Source organism: Terrapene carolina, unplaced genomic scaffold, assembly GCF_002925995.2.
Source record: "Terrapene carolina triunguis isolate 2854851 unplaced genomic scaffold, T_m_triunguis-2.0 Scaffold42, whole genome shotgun sequence".
Taxonomy (NCBI): Eukaryota; Metazoa; Chordata; order Testudines; family Emydidae; genus Terrapene; species Terrapene triunguis.
The window spans coordinates 31075550-31100331 of record NW_020664393.1 but is presented as its reverse complement, the minus strand read 5'-3'; the positions used below and the strand labels follow the sequence as shown (position 1 = coordinate 31100331).

Below are 24782 nucleotides of genomic sequence, written 5' to 3'. Positions count from 1 at the left end.
AGAAGCAGCAATGTTGATAGTGCTAGCTCCACACTGGCCAAAGAGATTATGGTTTTCCGATCTGATAGAACTGAAATTGGAACCACCATTGTAGCTATCAGTAAACCAGACACCTTTTACCAAAGGCCATTCCTCCATCCAGACCCAGACTGTCTACATCTGACAGCCTGGCTATTGAGAGGGAAGAATTAGCCATGCCAGGATTATCTTCCAAAGTGATTGGAACTCTCTTCTTCTCCAGGTGAGCTTTAACCCTAAAGGCCTATTCCTCCATCTGGACTAAGTTTAGCTCATGGTTTCAAGAACACAATAATAATCCCAAGGATCCTGGAATCCCAATTATCTTGGACTTTCTTCAGGAAGGTATAGACAAGGGACTTCATAGCATGCCAGGTGTCAGCTGTAGCCTCGTATTCACAGAGAACCCTCAGATACCCAGATTTCTCCGAGCAGTCAGACTGGCTAAACCTGTAGTTAGACCAATCTTTCTCAAGTGAGGCCTACCACTGGTGTTAAAAGCCCCACACTTAGCCAGGATGGGCAGGGATGCAAAACCATGCTGTGAAGTGTCTCTAGCCTGTTTGCCAGAAGCTGGGAATGGGTGACAGGGGATGGATCACTTGATGATTACCTGTTCTGTTCATTCCCTCTGAAGCACTTGGCATTGGCCACTGTTGGAAAACAGGATACTGGGCTAGATGGACCATGGGTCTGACCCACTATGGCCGTTCTTATGTTCAAACTCCCTTTTGAAACAATAATATCAATATCTCCATTCTACCTATCCATCAAAACCTGTTTTCTGGTTGCCATCATGTTTGCTAGACAAGTTTCTGAACTGGCAACTGTACCCATGCAGGAACCTCATGGTGTGTTCCATAATGACAAGATGATGCTAAGAATTCCAGAATTTTTCTTTCCTAGGGTTAATTCATCTTTCCATGCCTCCCTTCATTATGTCCAAACCCGCCACATTTAGCAGTAAAGCTGTGGCACACTTTAGATGTTTGAAGAGCGCTAATGATCTATAGCAAGCACACCAAATCAACAAAATCAGGGTCCTTGTTAGTCTACTTTCATCTGAAGTGCCCAGGGCTCAGGATATCCAGGCTATACTAGCTACATGGATCAAGCTGTGTATCTTAGAAACATATGAGGCATCAGTTACTCCTGTCCAGATGGCACCAAAGCACACACTGCAATATTTATGTTGACTTTGTGGGCAGAAGGAGCTTGTGCTTCCACTGCAGAGATCTACAGGGCAGCAAGGTGGTCATTAGTTAACACCTTTATTAGGCACTGTAACATGGACTTTCTGTCCTCTGCAGAGGCCTCCTTCAGGCAGTGGTCCAGTAGTAGCTTTACAATTTTGGGCAATTAACTTAGTGAGGTCTTCCCTATTTCATTCTGTGTTTAATTCTCCCTAACTACTGCTGTTCACTGCTTGCTACTTCCCATATGTATCAGATTTGTGGGAGACACTGAGCTGCAGAATGGTAAATTCCTTACCCAATAATTTCCTTTCTGTTTACAGTGTCTCCCACAATTCTACCCTCTCTGGTTCTCTTCCTAAGCAAGGGACAGTGTTTATTTTTGATAGTTGTGCTAGTAGGCTGTAGCCAACAGTACATAGGTTATTGGTTGGCATTTAAGTTATTCTTACTAATCATATTCTATGAGTTTTTACACAACTATGGAATGAATCATCTGTCAGCAGGCCAGAGAAAAGGGCACGGTTAGCACAGGCTGAACTACAGCCTTTGAACTGCCTCTGGAAATTGCAGACAGGAGGATAATAGCAGTAGGGTGACCAGATGTCCCGATTTTATAGGGACAGTCCCGATTTTTGGATCTTTTTCTTATATAGGCTCCTATTACCCTCCACCCTCTGTCCCAATTTTTCACTCTGTCTGTCTGGTCATCCTAAATAGCCCATATGTATCAAAATTGTGGGAGATGCTGCTAAGAGAAAGGAAATTATCAAGTAAGAAATTTACCATCTCTTGTAGGATGTGGTGGAAATCCTGTAGCTGGTATTATTTATAATTAGGCATAATTATATAATTATAATCATAATACTACTTGTATTCTATTCTGCTCTATTCTTATAGATGGCATAGGCGCCAGGTTGTAGTTTAGGTTGCTGAACACTTTATAAGATGTTTTCAGTGGCTTATAACTTTCCAAAATATAAGCTGTTCACTGAAATTTTCCATTCCAGGTGTCTGACTCAGGCTGATTTTTTTTTGGTGGGGGGGGGGAGGGAGCAGGATTTTTAATTAAAATAGTTCAGGTATTTTCAGGAATGAGGTTTGGTAAAAATATATTGCTTTGCCCATATTAAAAAAAATATTCCAATGGTTTTGTTGAGAAGCTTTAGCACCTCCATGCTTTACGGGCCAGTGGCTTAACATTTGGCAGGAGTTGACTCTGATGTCAGGCCTTTTAGCTGCCCTGTGAAAACTTGCTAGAATTTGGCCAAGTTATAAGCTCTAAAAAAATTGGAGTTTGCACGTGCTCAGCTGAGACTTGTTCCAATTCTGTAGCTAAATTCTCCAAAGATTCCATCTGTTCTGGGCATGCTCTGTCCCAAGCTGCAGGGACTAAGCAGGACTTTCCATGCAATTGCTCCTCTTCCCAGCTGCAAGAAGCTGCTGTGGCTGTGGGCACCAGAACTTTGAACATGGGAAATGGATCCCCCTGCTGGTGCCCAAGCAGTGCTCTCCATGTTCATGCCCGTGCAGGGTAGAGGAGAAGGAGGCAGCTTGACTAAAATGCAGAAGGTGAGAAACAGGAGAGGGGTGGGGACAAAGGCAGGAGTGTGGGGGAGCAGGAAGGGAAGGGATTTGATGCCTAGGGGGATTAAGAGCAGGACAAGAGGGAGGAGGAAGGCCAGGAGGAAAGGGGGCAGAAAACTGGGGTGCAGAGAAAGAAACAACATTACAGGAGAGGGACAAGAGCACAGGGAGGGTGAACAGGAGAGAGGGAAGGAGCAGATGAGGCCACGTCATGGTCAGGGCAGGAGGAAGAGGAGAGCAGGGAGAGGAAGGAAGACATGAGCAGAAGCTTGGGGATGGGAGGGACAGGGCAGGAAGGATAAGAGCAGATGGACAGGGACAGGAGTGTGGGCGCAGGCAGGAACCAAGGGGGATAGCAGTGGAGGGTGGGGTACAACCTTCGTTCAGCCCCCTTGTGCATATTACATGATCACATCCAATTTTTTCCATAGGACCCCTGCCTCCTTTAGTCCACATAATTGGCATCTAAACACCTGTAAGAGAATGAAATCCATAGACATAGAGAAACAGGAAAAATACAGTATATAGACATTTGAGGACTCTGAGGTGTGGAATTTACTGGAAATCCAACTATATATAAAACACACTGTACTGACATGGGGACTCCTATCATTTGCAGTGAGGAAGGAATTGGAATTTGTGGTCCAGCAGGTTCAGTTTTTCAGTAGTCTGATACTATGGCCAACACTTGTTAGAAATTTATTACATTATACAAAGTTTTTAACATTTGTTATGTACACTAAAAAAGACACTCAGACACTAATTTGAGATTGTATTAGCTAGTTATGAAAAAATTTCATGGTAGGGATTTGTGACCCCTTGGTATTGGGCTGGTTTATCGCTCCTTCGGTTAAAGCAATTTGAATGAACACATAGTTTTGAGAAATCCCAACTCCTAGTGATGGGGATATGCAGTATATAAAACATGACACAAGCCACATTGAGATGTGAAGATAAAAATATAAAGGTTCTTTTTGTTGTTGTTGGTAAGAAAAGTTACTGTTGTTAACATTATATTTAGTTTTTGGTTTGGTTTTAGTCACTGATATCCCATTTTGTTTGGAGTTTATTTCTATGTATCTGTAACAGTAATGATCTAAAAGTGTTCTTCACTTATATAGTTATACTTGCTAAAAGTTAATAAAAGCACCCAGGCACTTTGTCTAAAGTGTGTCTAAAAAGTAAATTGGGATTTTCTGAAGTAAAATACATATTAGAAGTGAAATCCTGCCCTCACTCAAGTCAATGGCAAAACTCCCATTGACTTCAATGGGTCAGGATTTCACCACAGGGTTTTTAATAATCACCAAAGCGTGCCTAAGCATATCACGAGACAAGTATGTGCAGATTTTCTCCACAATATACCCTCTGCCAGTACAGACTGTGGGGCATGAATTGTCATCATTTAAAAACATCATTTAAAAACATAAGGAAAATAATGTACATATATGTTTGAAGGCAGGCAATGTTAAACTTTCTTTAACGAGCTGTTTTTTCCAAACATAGCAAAGAATCACCAACAAATTGAGGGGAGACTACGTGCCAGATATGAAAGTAAAGGTCCAAATTAAGCCCTTGTTAAAAGATGAATTGTTTGGTGGGACAACTCCAATTACTTCCAGGGCTGAATTTAGCCTACATAGTTCAGTTTTCTTTTATCGATTTGCATGGTAAATGATCAAAATGTCTAGTTTTAATTTGTTCCTTTACATCACCAGTTTTATTTAAACTTAAAAAATTGTCCACTTTGGGGCCAAGATCAGGTATATAAATACAACTAGCATCTCAAAAAGGGTTTAGAATAATTTGCCCTTTTCATCTTCAACTATTGCTTTTGATAATACTCTATATTGTCACAAAGGGTAATATTAATGCAAAGATATGAAAGGTAATAGAGTACATGGGGCATATAAATATTGTGTTTTAAAAAAGAGAAATGATCTTTTGCAAATAAATAAATAAAAGTTGAAAAAACAAAAAAACAACATACCAGGCTCTGTTCTCATTGCATCAGGCTCTCTCTTCCCACTTGTTCCATTCCATCCTGTCTCATTCTCCCAAGTCCTTCCCAACACCCTTTGCAGCCATCCCTCTCATCGTAAAGTTACATTCCATATTTGGTAGGTCAAAATAACTGCCAAGTCATTTGTTCTCCAGCCCTCCCCATTACACAGCCCCCTGTGAGCTTAGACATCCTTTATCACTTCATCCCCAGTGCATGCAGCACTCACTCCTCACTCAAAGTCCCTCATAACACTGGTTCTGTGATTCCACTTGCACTTGCTCCCAAGTCCTCCCGAACACATCCTCTGAGATTCCCCTACAACACCCAATTGATTCATGATTGCCCCAGCATGCATTATCAGTAGTCTCTTCTCTCTACACATAATGCATGTCACCTCTGTCTGTCCTGAACAAAAATTAAAACCACAACCTTGAATTAAATCTGTTGGCATTATTTCCTGTGCCCGTACTGGTACTTTGTTTGGTAGCCTGTGTTGCATTCCTTTATGGCTGGCTCTCTCTGTGTGTTTCCTGAACTGTGCATCTCTAGAGTACTCATCATCATTGTGCGCAGGCACCATTTCATAGTTTCTTCTTGTGGTTTGCTGTTGGCCCATCCTCTGGGTCAGCTGTAACCAAATGTCTCTTTTTAGTGGCAGCTTCCTCTAGAATCATAATTAGCTCTCTAAAGGACTGGCACTATGTGTTCATCACAGTAAGGATGAGAGGTATGAAAGGGGGCATTTATCACTGGAAGGTGGGTTTCAGCAGCACAGAAAGTCAAGTTGAGGCACGCAGCAGATATTCAGTGAACTATTGAGAAATTGAAGGTCTTTGTACTGTGACACATTTTTATTTTTGAAGTGTTAGTATATATTGTTGTCCCTAAATTAAAACATTTAAGATCATTCAAATCATGGTATAATTTATGCATTTGCTTCATAGAATTATTGTACATTAAAATTCATGCATGCAGGTGATGCATTCACACACATTTCTCTCTATAGGAGATTACACATTTCTTTCCATTCATATTCTTCCAGGTGACTTGGATTATTACTGGCTGGATCCTGCCACGTGGCACAGTAGAGAGACATCCCCTATTAGTTCGGTAAGATATAGGCAATGTAGGTTTATAGGTATGAAATAAATTGTTAAGAGGTTTGTTAATTATTTCATTTGCATCACAGTGGTGCCTTCTAGTCTTAGAATCTATGAAATTATGAATTTCAGTCTTGTAAGATGCTCACTGATACTAGAACTTTGTTCTAAAAATGTGAAAAAAATGTTTCTAGATCATGAAAATCAAAATAAGCATGAGATTTTCTATCTGAATCTATATTAGAAAAATAACTTGAGTATTTAATCTGAAATAGAGATTTTTTTCAAATGAGTGATTGTATTTCAATCCATTAGGCAATCAGTTAGACACCAATGATGTCAGCAGAATTTTTGTCCTTGACTCCAATGGGAAAAGGATCATTAGACTTTTACTATATAATGAACATATATGAAACAGCTGGATAACATAAATATTATTCTACAGGACTGTTATTTTTTAAAAGGAATTTTCAAGATAATGGAATACAAAGTAATGCATTTATTTTTACAAGCTGAAATACATCTTACATGCATTAAGCTTCAAATCCGTTTTATAACTGCACTTGCACATTTTGGGTGTTGAGATAATTTTACAATGAGGAAGGGAAATTGTAAATATTTAATGAAGCAGGAGTAAAGAACTATAGTTAGGGCCCTACCAAATTCACGGTCCATTTTGGTCAATTTCATGGTCATAGGATTTTAAAAATAGTAAATTTCATGATTTCAGCTATTTAAATCTGAAATTTCACAGTGTTGTAATTGTAGGGGTCCTGACCCAAAAAGGAGTTGTCGGGGGGAGGGATCAGAGCTGGGCCCTCAGTCAGCAATCGCCACTATCCAGCTGCCCGGCTCTGAAGGCAGCAGAGCAGAAGTAAGGGTGGCATGGTATGGTATTGCCACCCTTATTTATGCACTGCTGCTGTCTTCAGAGCTGGGCGCCCAGCCAACAGCTGTTGCTCTCCAGCCACCCAGCTCTGAAGGGAGCACAGGAATAAGGGTGGCAATACCATAACCCCCTCCTAAAATAACCTTGTGACCCCCCCCCTGCAACTCCCTTTTAGGTCAGGACCTTCAGTTTGAGAAACGCTGGTCTCCCCCCATGAAATCTGTGTAGTATAGGGTAAAAGCACACAAAAGATCAGATTTCATGGTGGGAGACCAGATTTCAGTCAGTGATGCGTTTTTCATGGCTGAATTTGGTAGGGCCCTAACTATAGTATTATAACAGAGAGAATTTTGTCAGACATTATTCAGTCAAAGATTAATTGGATTTATCTCTACTGTGACATAACAATTTAGCTGATTCTACTTGTGTGTGTAAAACAGGAAGAGATTTCCACTTTTTTGCTTCCACTTTTTTGCTTCCACTGATATTTTCTAATAGCATCCTGTAACGTGGCAACCATCTAAAGAGGGAGATCGCTTAATTGGACGTGTTATTCTTAACAAGAGAACTACCATGCCAAAAGAGTCAGGTGCATTACTGGGGCTAAAAGTAAGTATTACAAAGATTATGCTGTAAATGAATGAAACTTCCATTAGCCTAATAGACAACAGTTTAGTACACTATAGCATATCATAGATATCCAGAAAATCTCCAGTTATACTGCCATTTGAGAACAATTTTACATAGTTATGTTAAAAAAGAGTGGAACATACCTTTTTCCCCTGTGTATTGGACAGCATCCTGAATTGATGCAAATATATCAAATATTGCCCTCCACTCCCTTATGTGTACTAGGACCCCATTGACGGTGCAGCCTTTTACCATGTAACATACAGTAGCTGCAGCTGATTGTGTCCATTTAATCTGTCATGAATAATGACTGCAGTATATATATATTATCCAGATATAAGAACACCTTCTCTGTCTCTCTGTAAAACACACAAAAATAAAACACAGAAGAAACACACACACATAATAGATAGATAGATAGATAAAACGTGGTATGAAATTCTATAATTTAGATCGTGACCCTACCAGATACTGAGTGCCTCCTCAAAAATGCTTAGGACCATCAAGTACCCTGAGGTTGCAGGTGTTCAACAAAGCTCAAGATTTAGCCTCAAGTGTTTTTTGTTTTGTTTTTTAAACCAAAATTGTGCAAGATGAAGTGGAAATGCACCCTAACTCAGGCGGACTTTGTTAAGCCTTGAAAAATTAAAGTGAAATATTATCAGTGGAAACCTTCTTTAATCCCTTTTTTACATTGGCCTAGTTACCCCTGGCAAAAGAACAGAACTGTTTTGATTAGAAGGCCATGAGGTAGAACACAGTCTATCCATCTGCCTGTTCTCCAAGCATACACAGAACATCCTAATGCATTCATGGATTTACCAATTTTACTACATGCATTTCAATCGTGTAATCTTCATCTCACGTTCCACATTCATGAGTGTCATCTAGACACTAATATTCACAAAATCAGTGTTTAAAATCTGCACTGCCAGGAAGAAACACAAGTTGCACACAGTGTATAACAGTGCATATGCATAGTTTTGGATAGGTCATCTTAAATAAATAACTGCTCTTCAAAACCTAGCAGTGCTGCTGTTTAATATAATTCTCTTAATATTTTTGCATCTGTAGCAAAACTGGTGAGTTTTGACTTTTTGCCAGTTTCACCCTGGGCCCTAAAATTAAGACATTATTTTTGACTAGAGTAACAAAATCTAAAGCTGATCTTTACTGACGGGAAACAAGGTTGTTGGTTTTTTGTTTGTTTTTTAAACTGGAGGAAAAATACTAAAGATTCAGGCCCCAGAACAAGAAATCACTTTTAGGGAACCTCTACTCTTCCTTTCTTGTGTCTTACCTTGATTTGTTATGTGCCGTACTACAGATCATTGACTCAGCGGTGGGCTTAGCAAGGTGTCCTGTTGCATCCTTAAAGCTAGTGGAGACTGCCTGAGATTCAATTGTATAAGTCAGTGGACTAAAACTAAGATCAGCCACCACTGTGGCAACGTGAATAAATAAAACTTTATCAATGGCTGCTACACTGGTGGGTAATGAACATTATAGTGCATTTCATTATAAAACTCTATGCAAAATATTTCTGAGAAGACCACTGGCTGGACAGATTCATTAGGACAACTCAGCCATTCAGGAAGGACATGTAAAACCAGCATGATCAAAATATTGGGTTTGTATTGCTTTAAAAAAATCTTTAGGCTTGTACTTTGTGTAGATTTTTTTTTTACTGTGAGCAAGTGGTGTAACTTGTATCATTAAAATTTTTTGTATTTTGACAGAATTTTTAAAATTCCAAATAGAGACTCTCAGCCCTGGGTAATATGTCTGAATTGACAGTAACCACTGTAGACAAAAGCAGAATCTGTTTTATTGCTACACATAGTCACATACTGTAAAAATATCAACATGTCTTTGTTTTTTGTATTGATATTATTTATTAACTGGAGTGTCATTAATAAGACAATGAGCAATTTCTGTATGCTGAGAGGAAAGAGGTTTTAGCACTCTTCCTTGCCTGAGTCCCTTTAAAGAGACTCATGTCACTTTCTCCATCAATGTCCTGTGCAGCCTTATTTGGAGGACACTCTCATCTCTGTTGGAGGATGGGAGAAGTCTGGTGCCTCTGCCTGCCTTACTCTTTCACTGAATCTTTACTGTATTATGATGAAGATGTTAGTGTCTGTTGTTAGCTGGTAATGATATTGTTCCATGTGTTGTATTTAGATGTACTGTTCTCATGTATTCCCTAATACTGCACACAATACATTTTTAGTTGAGAGTTTCAACTTTTACATTATTGGTTTTTTAGCATTTTTGTACTGACTGCTGTGTAAGGAATTTCCATGCTTACAATCTGCTGTTTCTGCACATCCCAAACAGTTAACCATAGATTTGAACAAAACATGTTTTCTTGATTATTGTCTCAAAAACCCCACAACTGATAATTTCTGATATTTGAAATGCTATGCTATACATTCTGAATTAGACTAATTAAACTAGTGTTTTACAAAGGCAAGTAAAAGCGAATTTCAAGCTCTCTTCACTCTCTGTGTGGCACAATTCTGGCTTTTTTATACGACACTCACCTTAGCGTGAAGTCCATATACAAATACCATTGATAATAACAACACAGTTAATTATGAATGACTGAGGCCCTAGTTTAAAATATAATGTTAATGTGATTAAATAAACCATACAAGCTAAACTATTTACATTATATTCCTTAATATGTTGCCCAGTTTGTGGTTTGAAAACTCATAAATTTATGATTATCCAGGTTGTTGGAGGAAAAATGACAGATTTAGGACGACTTGGTGCCTTCATTACCAAAGTAAAGAAGGGTAGTCTAGCTGATGTGGTGGGACATCTAAGAGCAGGTAATTAAATCAACTATTCTCAGCCATATTTATGTTATTGTTGTGACTTTCTAAAATGAAATTGTTAATGTTATGTGTTATGTGGATAATTTTCGTATAAAAATATTGTAAATAATGAAAAATGTTTTTCATTTTAATGTGGGCAGTTTTAATAACATGACAACTGTATCACTACATAATTACATTTTGCTTAGATATATGTGCAAATTCTATACAGTAATTGTTAGCTGCTGAAGGATCAACATTGAGTTTTGCCAGTAATATTAATAAAATAAAGAGTGAATGGTTTTAGGAAAAAAGTGAAAAGATTTTCTCAAAATCATTTTATCATGAAAATTGTTTGTAAGTGATACTCCGAACAAAAACAACTGAACAAAAACAGTAAAAAGTGCAATGCCTTGAAAATGAACTGCACCTAGATTTAATTCTGAGATTGGCAGCTGGCAAAAGTTAAGAAGGAAACTGGGATTGGAAATTAAGGGGGAAAGTGGTGACTGGGACTGGGAGGCAATGAAACTGGGACTGGAAGCAAAGGCAGATACTGAGACTGGGAGCTGGACTGACTGGGTAAAGAGACTGAGACGATGGTATGAGGGAGAGAGGAGAAAGAACTGATAAGGAGCCAGAATGCTGGGGAAGAACTGGGAGTGTCTAGGCAAAGAGACTGGGACAAGCAGCTGGAAGGGAATAGGCAGACACTGAAATTGGATGAGGAGAGAGCCTGGGAGATAGTGGGGACAGATGGGAGGGGATTAGAGGCCGAGTTGGGGGTGAGACAGATTGAATGAGGTGCCAGGAGGGGTGAACAGAGGACTGGCTGGGTAAGGAACCTGGTGAGAAGTATCTGCAGGCAGTTGGAAACTGTCAAGGAGACTGCGACTATAAGCGGAGAGTCAGGAAGAGTGAGACTAGGACTTGCTAGGTAAAGGGACTGGGATGAGAAGCATGAGAAAGGAACTGGCTAAGTGAGGAAAATGAGATTGGGAGAGGGACAGGTTGGAGGGGACAGGGCAGAAGGAGTCAAACTTGGTGGGAATTGGCAGGAAAGTCTGTGCCCTCCAAAGCCTGGAATGGAACCAAAAATTCTTGAATCTCACTACTCCTTTTTTGTCAGCAAATATCTGTGAAAACCAATGACAGCGTGTCACATGTCTCATTAGTCCTGGTCCACATTGAGGACGACAACCTATTACTGTTATCAGTTACTCCATTAGCTTAATGGACAGAGGTCTGTGCAGTGGATCTAAAGCAGCGGTTCTCAGCCCGCGGGCCACATGTGGCCCAATTAGCACAGAGCTGAAAGTCCGTGCCTGAGATCCTGGATTCCCAGCTGTCCAGCGCAGGGGTGTCCAAGCTGCCCCACTGCCCAGCACCGAGGGGTCCGGCTGGGCTGTCCCGGTGCAGTGGGGTCAGAGCTGCCGGCATGCCCTGTGTGGTGGGAGTTTGGGGTGGGAGCTGCCAGCCTGCCACGGGGTCAGGGGTTGCCGGTGGCCCCACAGGGTTGGGGGTTTGGGGCTCCCGGCCAGCCCTGCGGGGTCGGGGTCTGGGGCAGCCAGCCTGCCCCGCACCCAGCTGCTGCTCCGCCCGGCGCAGAGGGGTCAGGGCTGCCAGCGAGCCCCACAGGGTTGGGGATCCGGGGTTCCTGGCCTGCCCTGCGAGCGCTGGGATCTCGTGCAGCTGTCCAGCCCCACAAGCTGCGGGGCTGCCGGCCCACCCTGCCTAGTGGGGGTCAGGGCTGCTGCCAGGCCCCACAAGCTCCAGGTCTGAGGCAGCCAGCCCGCACCATGTAGAGGGGGTCGGGGCTGCTGGGCAGCCGTGTGACAAGGGTCCAGGGCAGCCACCTGGCCCCACTGGGTCTGGGGTCAGGGCAGCTGCATGTCGGGGACCAGTGTTCGGGGTAGCCTTCTGGCCCAGGTGTCCAGGGTGGGCAGCTGTCCACCCCACATAGCGAGGGTCGGGGTCGGGGCTGCCGCTGCCCTGCCACCCAGCCCCTGTGTCCCAGGTAATACATTGTGGGCTGCATATGCGGCCCACTATATGTAATCAGTTGAGAATCACTGATCTAAAGGGTCCAACCATGCTACTAAACATACAAATGTCAATATGATGCCACATGATAATTTTTTTCCAGTTTGCTTTTTAAAAAAATTTTTTTAGGAAATTATGCACACAAAATCTATATTAAAACAACATTATTAAGGTTGTAAAGTCAAACATTCAAAAGTTAGGAAATGCCAAAATTAAGGTTGGTTGTACTAAATAGGCTGCTAGTTAGTTTTAGCTAAATAACCCTGTTTATTTCCCGCCACTTCAAAGAGGAAAACGAACTTCAGCAACACTGAATGATAATACTCCTACATTAATGTACTATAACATCTCACATCCTAAAGGATCCCAAAGTGCTTTACAAACATATACAAACTCTATACAGGGATCTTTATGTCTACTCCTGAATTACAGATTCTTCGGAGGTGAAAGAATAGCAATTGTTGAACAGAACATAGAATTGTGGAAGGCAGAATGTAATTATCTGAAATCAAGTTTGACTAGGATGGACTTTAATCTTATGAAGAATTCCATTAGATTTTTAACAAACTTAGTTTTTCAGGCCTTGCTTTAGATCTTATCCAAAGAAACTCCAGCAACACTGTTAAAGCCCAACACCATACCTGAGTCACTGGTACAGGACTGAACCTGAGAAATACTAAGTCATCATCACTAAATAAAATAGTAATAAAACAAAATGCAGTGTGCGTTGCAGTGCTTTTGATTACTCCCTATGATTGGCCCTGGTAGTAACTGGGAACTTATTTAATTGTTTTCCCGAGAATTAATTTGACCTTATTTTAGAAAACATTTTGTAAGGTTTCCCTCTTGATGTAACACTGACAAATATAAAGGGCTGGTCTACACTGGAGGGGGATCGATCCAAGATACGCAACTTCAGCTACACAAATAGCATAGCTGAAGTCGAAGTATCTTGGATCAAATTACCTGGGGTCCAGACAGCGCGGGATCGATGGCCGCGGCTCCCCCGTCGACTGCGCTACCGCCGCTCACTCTGGTGGAGTTCCGGAGTCGACGGTGAGCGCGTTCGGGGATCGATATATCGCGTCTTAACGAGACGCGATATATCGATCCCGGATAAATCGATTGCTACCTGCCGATACGGCAGGTAGTGAAGACGTACCCAAAGATACATTGTAAGTATATGTTTGGATTCTAGCTCTGAACACCTTAAAAGAGAGAGTAACTCTCATCCAACAATTTCACATCAGCTTGTTTCTTTTATCTTTTCAGGAGACACTAACTCATCCATCACTTTTTAATCTTTTTATTCATTTGGTACAGGCTATGAAGACTACCCTTTGGGTACCAAAGTCATATTAAATACATATTATATAACTGTCAATGAAAAATCTCATGATTTGTAAGTTTTTAACTCTTAGGTAATCAGAAATTTCACTTTTGGAGATCAACCTATCTTTATTATACACAGGGTACCAGCTCTCGTTAATAAAGTGACTCTCAAAAGGCAGCACACTGCTTTCATTCCATGGTACAATACTGGTTGCCATATTATTTAAGAAATATTGAAAACACTGTACTGTTTGCAGGTGATAGCAGTGTTTTGGAAACAAGTAATGAGAGTGTCTTAAAAACTCTTTCTAATATCTCCACAATAGTATTTTTGATTTTAGGGAATGTAGCTTAGAGATATATTGACTTTAAATATGTTTTGCTGTTTTTGTGAAAAGAAATATGGAAAATAAGATTTAAAATATCTTTCTTTTTAAATTTAAGGGGATGAAGTTCTAGAATGGAATGGTAAACCCCTGCCTGGAGCTACAAATGAAGAAGTTTACAACATTATTTTAGAATCAAAATCAGAACCTCAAGTTGAAATTATTGTTTCAAGGCCTATTGGGTAAGGCTAAAAAAACTTGCTTCTTAAGTTTAGTAAATTACATGTATTAGCAGGATTTTTAAAAATGGATACATATCTACATATATTTGTAGTGCTGTAAAATACTATGACATGTTAACATGCTAGTCAGTTTGAAAGTTATCTTATAATATTGGAGGACAATTTACCTTTTGAAACGTTTACTTACAATCTCTATACTCCATTTTCTTCACTGCCTGTTACAAACTTAGTTTTGTTCTATAGCTGCAGTAATATCACTATTAAGGAGAAATTTTCTAGACAAAGTAGTAAAGAGCATATTTGTCACATGGCAAAGGGGAAATATTGCCAGTAATGAACATAAACTGAATAGACCACCTTAAGGACCTTGCCAGAGATCAATCTGGGTGGCACTTGATCTGTAAGGGGTCTTGTCCCTTTAGGATTTTCCATGATGTTGAAAGGAGAAACTTGGGTCCTGATTCTGCTGGATGTACGCAGGTGAGACTCCCATTAAAATGGGTGGGAGCTGTGCCTGTGTAAGACCTGCTTTATTAGGCTCTCAAACTTGATTCATTCACAGTAACATCAGTTATTTGAACACAGCTTACTTGGAAGCAGGCATAAGTAAACATTAAACATCATATGACTTGAAATAAATCAGTTCATGAGGAATTCAAGGAGTGCCATTTATAGTTAAAAGTTCTATTGTCTAAGTTATTTCCAGGATTTTTTTTTACTGTAATTATAAATTATACTGTCATTAAAAGGTGTTTGTTTAATATCTGTGTTCATTAGTTTATAAAATCATTCTCATAATAACAATTTACATTAAATTATTCTGAATTTAATATAAATCCAAGTTTGAAGTTGCAAAATAATGATAATTTGGGGGCCAAATTCTGCTTGTCTAGATTCCCACAAGGAATCAGTGAAACTATTTGCTTAAGTAAGATTAATAGGGTTTGGTCCTAGAGCTGTGATCAAACTGGGTACGTCTACACTGCAGCTTGGAGGTGGAGTTCCCAGCTCAGGTAGACATACACACACTAGCTCTGCTCGAACGTGCAATGAAAAATAACACTATGGCTATGGCACCCTGGGCAGTGTCTCTGGCTAGCCACCCAGATGCAAACTTGATGATTCCCCGCATACACACTCAGGCGGGATTTAGGTTTGTCTCTATTTTTTTACTCAGGAATAACAAGAGGTGAGCAAACAGAGTTTAGTTTCAGATAAAATTTAGTAGACTGTGTAGACTGTCGGTCCTTCATCAGTTAAGACTGAGCCGATCACAACACGTTTTCCAAGCTTCTCTCGCTCTGGCCATCCTTCGCCATGTTTGTCCATATCTCCTTGTTAAGAAATCATCCCACCTCTTTGGGATGATTTAGTAAAATTTGAAAATGTTTCTTTAGTTTCCTATCTGAATTTCACTTGCCCAAATGTTAGTGATATGTGTACTGTATGGAACTCAACACTAATGCTGTAGCAGTAATCTTCTAGTTAGAGGCCCAGCTGCTTTTTTCTCCAAAATTGTGCATTCTTTTCCCAGTCTGAAATTTCTGATTTTCATCCATGTCATAATTTATCTGAAATGTGTCTGAGATCCAATAATGATCTTTAGATTCAGAAGCTTGAAACACTTATTCTTACTATGAGGTTCTTCTCCCTGTGCTTGACAATAAACCTCTGGTTTAGTTAACATAGAATGATTGTTTAGTATTTACCAGATGTTAATGTACCTGTGATGCTGTGGAATGGCTACATTTGGTAGATGTTGAAGGGTTGGTTTTTTTTAATGGAGACCACTATACATACACAAAATTACTCTACATTGGTACTTCAAGAAAAAGTAGGTCAGAGAAGTTACAATTTTTGGACTGCCATCTTGAGAGTGGCCTTTTAAATGGAAAGTGAAAGCCTGACTCTGTGAATTTGTTATTCAGAAACTGAAATCAGCATTACGATAGTAACTGCGGCACATATAAAAACCTAAAGCTGCATTCCTTATTCAGGCAAACTCACCCATGTACTTTAATAAGGAGATTTTCCCAGGTGAAGACTGTAGAATCAGACTCTAAATTATAAGAATACCAAAACCAAACAAACTTTATTGAGATTTTTATAGTCTTAGGTCCAAACTTTCCCACACTTAACTGTGTAGCAAAACCGGTATGTATTTCATTGGGCCTAGATTGGACCTCAGTGTGTTTTTGGGTGGAGGAGAATGTGCAAAATAATTAAATGACTTGAGCAATTGAGGCAGAAATACAGAAAGAAGATGCCAAGTAATAGAATATTGTTAAATTGGCACTTGCAGATAGTGCAGCTTTAGAGATAGTAACACTGACATATTTTTAAATACTTCATTACATATGGTAAATAATTTGTAAGATAACTGACCGGTAGAGTAGATGAATAAATGAGATAATTATAATAACTTTCAAAAGCATGAAAATGTTCTGTAAAGCTTTCTTGAAGAAGAATTGTACATAAAATGCAATTGCTGAGTAATTCGAATGTATCATACTAAGTGCACTGCAAATTTTTTTTACTGATGTCAGGAATCTACCTCTTTAGATCTTATAGTGATGAATTTGACAGTTTTTATTGCACTTATGAATAGAACAACCCAAATGTGATTATTTGCTTCAACATATGGTTTGATCAATGGATATTTTCTTGCAGTAAGAGGGAAAAATATTATAGACCAAATCCTGCTCACTATAATCATATGAGTATTCATATGAGAGGCTTCAGTATTACTATATTATTAAATCAGAGTAGGATTTGACACACTACCTAGAAATGTCCCTCTGCTGTAATCATTCATTCCTGACATTTCACTACTTATAGCTGTTTCCTACTGGCACTAATAACTGGAAAGAACAAATAAATGTCACAAATGGACTGGAGCATATAACTTGAAATGAAAGGCTTCATTAAAGACTTGATCATGCAATTATTGCAGTCAAAAGATAAATTTCCATTGACTTCACTCAGAGTGAGATTGACCTGTCTGTCATTTTTTAAATGGTCAATCACACACAATTTACAACAGAAGAAATTTTGATAAAGGCTAACAAAAAAACAATGCACCATAAAAATAATTATTTTCCTTAATTCTGAAATGTTATATTTGAAATAAACTGTAGTATCGGAAGAACATTATTATTGTTGTTTGCTTTTGGATGACAGATTGCTAATCTCTTGTAGCTTCTTTTTTGCTTTGCCACCTGAATTACGTGGTGACTCCAAATTCATGAAAGTGAATCTTATTTTTCAGCTATTAATAGAGATCTTCCTTTGTTTAATACACAATTTAATCTACTTTCTTATATAGTAAAGTCTTCAGGACAGGGATCCTGTCTTTCTATATGTTTGTAAAGCAACTAGCACAAAAAAATTCCCAATCCTGACTGGTGCCTCTGGACAAGTAATAATAATAATAATTAATAAAGATATACCGTATGAAATATGGGTTGACATTGAAATTGTAATTTTATCCTTAATGGCACACCATATATTATTATTTCTTAAAGACCAGTAGAGGTAAAATTATTATCCATTTTCATGTGCACGTCCTTTACGCTTCTATAAATAAGTGGTGCCTTCCATGGCTAAGAGTCACACAATCCGATTCACAGACTATATTATAGTACATGCTAGTCATCAGGGCCGGCGCTTCCATTTAGGCAACCTAGGTGGTCGGGTAGGGCACCAGGTTCTGGGGGGGCGGCATTTTGCCGCCCTCGGTGGCAATTCGGCGGCAGGGGGTCCTTCTGCGCTCCGGGTCTTTGGCGGCAATTCTGCGTCGGGTCCTTCACTCACTCCGGGACCCGCCGCCGAAGTGCCCCGAAGACCGGGAGCGCGGAAAGCCCCCCCCGCCGCAGAATTGCCGCCGCCGCCCGGGAGCGCGGAAGGACCCCCCCGCTGCAGAATTGCCGCCGCCGACCGGGAGCGCGGAAGGACCCCCACCTAGGGCGCCAAAAACCCTGGCGCCGCTCCTGCTAGTCATTAATAAATGTCACGTCATGTGTCAGTACAGAATTTTGTAGGGATTCCAAGTAAAGATGATTTCTGAGCTGGTTTCTCAAATCCCTACAGTAAGAGCAGCATAACCTGGTGTCTATCACTGGCTACGTTGTCCAGTGACAACAGTCAGTCAGACTTCTCTGCAGAAATGACCTTTAAGCTATAAGAAAAACCCAGGATGCCATGCCACATTTGTGTTATTAGCCAGAGAACTGTTGCCTATTCAGTCTCAGCTAAACCTTGCAGAGTTTGTACTCTTTAAATGCATCGCCTAGATTCCTGGGGTGAAATCTTGACCCCTACTCTTGCCCTCTTTCACCAAGTACAATGGCCAGAGTGGTGTAAAAAGACTCTAAAAATTCTAGTTCCAGCTATGGGAGAAGAACTGCAGAATACGCCATTAGCCTCTTTTCTGTGACTTGCTTACAAGCTCTGGTGTAAGGGGCATGTCACAGACATGAGCAGGGTGCCAGGATGAGGCTGGGGGCAGGAACAGCATGTCAGGGGCAGGGACACAGCAGCCCTGAAGGCTGTCTAAATTATGCAAGGGATGTCCCAGCCCCCAGAGCAGCCCAAGTTTATTTGGGGGGGGGTGGGCCCACAGGGGGCTTAAAGTTAAAGCTTTTTCTGCCTGGAATGTAAAGTTTTAAATAAAGAAGGTATGATTATTTCTCCCACTCCCCGGTTTCCATAGCCTGGCTCCAAAGACCAGTTCTCTGTTATCTGCTATAAGCCCCTTTAAGTCTTCCTCCCTGCTCTTTAACCCTTGGCTTGTGTCTTCCCCTTGCCTTCACTGTCTTATTCAATTTTCTTCTTGTAAACCGTAAGGGCCTGATTCTCATTCTCATTTTATACTTAGATAGTGCAACCACTCTGACATTTAACTACTCTGACAGTGCAAAGTGGCTTTAATGTAAATAAGAATCAGGCTGTAAGAATCAGTGAAATCTATCTATCTATCTATCTATCTAAAATACTTGTAAGTGCTTGTGTCTCCTGCCAAGTCCTCCTGCCTCTACTGCTCCAGGTGATTCCAGCCTTCACCGCCCATTTTTGTAATATCTGACACAAACATATTTGTGCCTTCTTCCACATTGCACTTTTCCCTCCTTTAAATCTTCCCTTGAGTCTCACCTTTGCTCAGAAGCCTATTAGAGATCAGCCAATTTGCTATGGTTATCACTTGACCATAAAGGAAAAAAAGGGAAATGTGTATATTTGATAATATAACTCGCTCCTTACCCTCTCCTATATAACTTGTCATTTTAGATACAGGGTAAGGGCCATGTTTTCATACAGGACCATGTTTTCAGCCTAGTACAATGGGGTCCTTATTTAAGTGTCTAGGTGTTATTGTAATACAAACAAAGCTACATTTCAATTGGGAATATTTTTAAATGTTTGGAATGGGAAAAAAACATTAAGTTAATATATTACCTGTATAAAAATCTGTTTGGATCTGTTGAGTAAATGCTGCAGGTTTGGTGGTTAAATATGCTAAGTTCCAGGTTAAATAAAAAAAATTAAATACTTCTTTAAATGGAAGACATCGACTCAGCCTTGACTATAGAATGTCTAACAGCACCTCAATGACGCGTATGTGTGTGTAGTTTAGCAAAACAGGAATACACTAAAGAATGGAAAATGCTGTTTCCATGACTTTATTTCTGTGAGTTTTGAGGTGACCACATCATTCTTGAACTGCAAAGCCAAGCCACAGGAAAACATTTCCATACACTATAACATAAGATTTAAGCTGAACTGAGATACTCACTGATAGCTTTGGAGTTTGGTTTTGTTTTTTGTCTGTTGTATAGACCAAGATTTTAAAAAATAAGACCCTAAAGTTAGGCTCCTGAATCAATTATTAGGTACTCGGGCTAGAATTTTCAAAGGAACCTAAGGGAGTTACATGGCCAACGCCTATTGAAATTCAGTGAGACTTGTTTATCAACTCCTTTAAGCTCCTACAAAAATTCCAGAGCAAGTTACCTGATTTTCAAAAGTGCTGCATATCTGGCAACTCTCATCAGCTTCAGCACTTCACCTGAAGACTCTAAATAAGGAGATAGTGCCTTAACTTTAGACTTCACTTTTTGTAAATTTTAGCTGTAAATTGTATTGCAGTTTGTAGTTTGGATTATATTATGGGTGGTTAATCTTTTTTTTTTTAAGTGACTCATTGAAAAAATTTATTTCCTTTCTTACTCCTGGAATATATTTTGGAAATTGTTGGAAATAGTACTAAAGGGCCAAATATTAATAACAGCCAGACTCTGACAGTCACTGTAACGCTGATGTCAGTGGGGTTACTCTGGATTTACACTCATGTAACTGAGATCCGAATTTGATCCACTCTGTTTTTCTATGTGGGTCTGTATATGTGCTGTATGTCTGTGTATATTCAGTTGCAATATGTTGCATGCTAATATTTATAGTCTTTGAAGTAATACATTATTATCCTTTTCTTTGTTTAACATTGCCCATGTTATCTGCTTTTTCTCTTTATTGTCATAAGACATTTTCATCGGTTTCATTCAGCGAACTCCTTGAGACGTGTGTATAAAAATTACTAGTGAGTTTTACAATCTATGTTGTTTTGATTTGACGAGAAAAGAAGTGAGCTTCAGTAGGCATAGCACTTCTCATTTCCAAAACACTTTTGCTGTTTTGGTTGTAAAAATATTGTGGAACCTCCAACTACAATATTAGCATTATAGTGACCATGGTTTGTTTTTATTCATCGTTTGAAAAAAGTCTTCTTTGGGATTAAAGCTTTCATGCACATTAGTTAACAGTGGCAAGCTGTCCTGAAATAATTCCCCTTCCCTACCACATATTGACAAACACATTAAAACAAAAACTAACAGATGTCTGAAAAAGGTGTGCCAGAAATTTTGTAGTTAACTGTGTGTGTCTAGTACTGTGGAGCAGCAGTTCAGTTGTTTCTTATTATTTTTTTGTATATTTCTCTTTTAGTGACATTCCAAGGATTCCTGAGAGTTCCCATCCTCCACTAGAGTCTAGTAAGTATACGCTTTGTTTTTATCTGCACACATATTGCAAAAATATTTTTATATTAAAAACCCAGTCAGTTTCCTGTATCATTGTGTAAAACTAGAATCAATATTCAATTTATAGTTCAAATCTGGGCTGGATTTTAATGCTTTCTTCCATAGTAACAATGAAAGGGCCAGGTGGTGTTAACACCATGTGGATACAACAATTTTCATGCTCCCAGACTGTCTAATCTTTCTAGATCAGCACTGTAAGAAAGGTAACTATTATTATCCTCATTTTACCTATGAGAAAGATGAGGCAGAGGAGTTAAGTAAGGAAGTTGCCAGAGGCTTCAGAGGGAGTCGTAATTTCCCATCCCTGATTAACCTTCCCCTGTTCAGATCCCTAGACCACACCTCTCCCTATCTGATCCAGAATTTGCTCCTCTGTGGGGGTCTTAGGCCTTGTCCACACTGCCACTTTACAGCACTGAAACTTTCTCGCTCAGGGATGTGAAAAAACACCCCCCTGAGTGATGCAAGTTTCAGCACTGTAAAGTGGCAGTGTAGACAGTGCATCAGTGCTGGTAGCCACGCTCCCAGCACTAGTAGCCACTCCCCTCACAGGGGTGGTTTTTTTACAGCGCTGGGAGAGCTCTCTCTGTATTGCCCTGGCATTTATGCTGAGCCTGGTGGTGTGGAATAGTGAAGCGCCAGGGAGCTGATGATGTTAATCTTAGCAGAAGACCTGTGGAAATGCCAAGGAGGGGGCTTGAGAACCCTACTTACCGGTACTTCTCTGCTGCAGCCAGTGAATAAGTTTTTGCAGGAGAGTAGAAGTCTTTAATAAGGCACAGCTGGAAGAAAGCTGCTTCCACTGGAAGTGAGGGGCACCTGATAGATTATCTCACATAAGAGATTCCAAAATGTAGGTAGAAGTGAGACCTTGTCTACACATAAGCTTGCACCTGCTTAGTTAAACTGGTGCAAACCCATATGGATACTCTTATTTTTGTTTAGCTTAAACCTGTTCCTAATTTACTTGAGCTAAACAAAAATTTGCCTGATTTAAACTGAAATAGGAGTGTCCACACAGCTTTTTGCACCAGTTTAACTAAAATAAGTTTAAAATCATACTTTAAAATAAACTGGTGAAACTCTGCATATAAACAAGCCCTGAATAATTAGAAAACTAAAGTAATGCACAGATCTAATAAAATTGGCTTCAAATCAGTTCTAGGTCTGAGATTTTCTTTCTCTCATTCATTTAGGTTCAAGTTCTTTTGAATCTCAGAAGATGGAAAGGCCTTCTATTTCTGTTATTTCTCCAACTAGTCCTGGAGCTCTAAAAGATGCACCACAAGTCCTACCAGGGCAGCTTTCTGTAAGTGTATATTAGTACCCAGAGGGAATACCATTTATCTGTTACAGTATATTTTGTTTGTTTCTGTGACTATTGAGAAATATCTGGTTATATTACATAACATGGGTAATCTATTATAAAGCAAATAATCAGTTTTCTGCCACTCTTTCTGTTTCACGTCTGTGTAGGACATTTGAAGAGTTATATTCTTGGAAGGTCTATTCTGTTTGTGACGGGTTGGATCACAGAAACCCCCTTGGGATCTGCCACCTAATGTACCAAGACTACCCCTGCTCCTATTTTCCCTTCCAGCTCAGGACTCCAGCACCCTGTCTTGCTGAGCCAGACACTCCTGTCTGCTCCAACACAGACCCAGGGTCTGAATTACTTGCCCCAAAGCTGCAGGTTTACCTGAAAACAGCTCACAGAAGTGTGCTTGTCTTTAGCACTCAGATGCCCAACTCCCAATGGGGTCTAAACCCAAATAAATCCGTTTCCAACTCATAAATTGTTCGCCCTCTATAACACTGATAGAGAGATATGCACAGCTGTTTGCTCCCCCAATTATTAATACATACTCGGAGTTAATCAATAAGGAAAAAAGTGATTTTATTAAATACAGAAAGTAGGATTTAAGTGGTTCCAAGTAGTAGGGGGGAGGGATAGATCAGTGGTTTGAGCATTGGCCTACTAAACCCAGGATTGTGAGTTCAATCCTTGAGGGGGCTACTTAGGGATCTGGGGCAAAATCCGTACTTGGTCCTGCTAGTGAAGGCAGTGGGCTGGACTCAATGACCTTTCGGGGTACCTTCCAGTTCTAATAGATAGGTATATCTCCATATATTATATTAGACAGAACAAAGTAAGTCACCAAGCAAAATAAAATAAAATGCACAAATCTATGTCTAATCAAACTGAATACAGATAATCTCACCCTCAGAGATGCTTCAGTAAGTTTTTTCTCAGACTGGACAACTTCCAGGCCTGGGCACAATTCTTTCCCCTGGTACAGTGGGGGAGGGATAGCTCAGTGGTTTGAGCATTGGCCTGCTAAACACAGGGTTATGAGTTCAATACTTGAGGGGGCCATTTAGGGAACTGCGGTAAAAATCTGTCTGGGGATTGGTCTTGCTTTGAGCAGCGGGTTGGACTAGATGACCTCCTGAGGTCCCTTCTAACCCTGATATTCTATGATTCTACAGCTCAGGTGGTAGCTAGGGGATTCTTCATGATAGCTCCTCCACCCCTTTAGATATCTTTTACATAAGGCGGGAACCCTCTGTCCCTCTGGGTTTCCACCCCCCTCACTGGAAAAGCACCAGGTTAAAGATGGATTCCAGTTCAGGTGACATGATCACATGTCACTGCAGGACTTCATTACCCACTTGCCAGCACACACATATACAGGAAGACTCACAGGTAAACACAGCCATCTGCAGACAATGGGAGTCATCAAGATTCCAAACCACCATTAATGGCCCACACTTTGCATAATTACAATAGGCCCTCAGAGTTATATTTCATATTTCTAGTTTTAGATACAAAAGAGTGGTACATTTATACAAATAGGATGATCACACTCAGTAGATTATAAGCTTTGTAATGATACCTTACAAGAGACCTTTTGCATGAAGCATATTCCAGTTACATTATATTAACTTATTATCATGTTTTTATAAAACCATATAGACTGCACAACGTCACACTGTTCAATGACACCTTTTTGTTTATATGAACATTACTTCATGTAATTTTCTGTGATTATAATAGAAGTTGTGCATATAAAAGATGTAATGAATACTCTCATAGACTGATTTGTACATGCTTCCAGTCTCTTTAAAGGTATTGGAGTCACTTAGATAGTAATTCTGCCAGATGCTAAGCAGAGAACAGACTCAAATATGTCCTTATGGTACAATTATTTTAAGAAATAGCTTGATCACATTTAATAGTTTTCATAAAAGTATCTGCTAAACAAGTCAGGTTAAATGCATTCCACCTCTACTTCAAGTATCACTACAGTACAAGTTTCCCACCTAGCACTACTGAAGTAAACTCACTCCTATGTAACCCAGCATACTGCATGACTATGTACAGTACATAGTCTACAGGCTAGACAATATAGCTAGCCCACAGTTTCCATCTGCAGCAGGCTGTAATCAAAAATATATGCTGTTGCTTTCTAAGGACCTGATCATGTATCCAGTGAAATCAGT

The 24782-nt window shown here is 39.9% G+C and overlaps 1 protein-coding gene across 25 annotated transcripts in view; it reads left to right on the top strand.

Moving 5' to 3' along the window:
• RIMS1 (regulating synaptic membrane exocytosis 1) overlaps positions 1-24782 on the top strand; it is a 484827-nt gene that overhangs the window by 277005 nt on the left and 183040 nt on the right. For 20 of the 25 annotated variants that reach the window (XM_026654648.1, XM_026654756.1, XM_026654729.1 and 17 more), the window contains exons 1-6: positions 5880-5913; positions 7291-7401; positions 10160-10259; positions 14064-14187; positions 21184-21230; positions 22475-22587. In XM_026654648.1, the coding sequence (XP_026510433.1) occupies positions 7366-7401; positions 10160-10259; positions 14064-14187; positions 21184-21230; positions 22475-22587 (420 nt within the window). In that variant the 5' untranslated portion in view covers positions 5880-5913; positions 7291-7365. Of the gene's footprint in view, positions 1-5845; positions 5914-7290; positions 7402-10159; positions 10260-14063; positions 14188-21183; positions 21231-22474; positions 22588-24782 lie in introns of those variants that run through there. The other 5 variants (XM_026654647.1, XM_026654643.1, XM_026654646.1 and 2 more) reach the window with 2 other exon arrangements.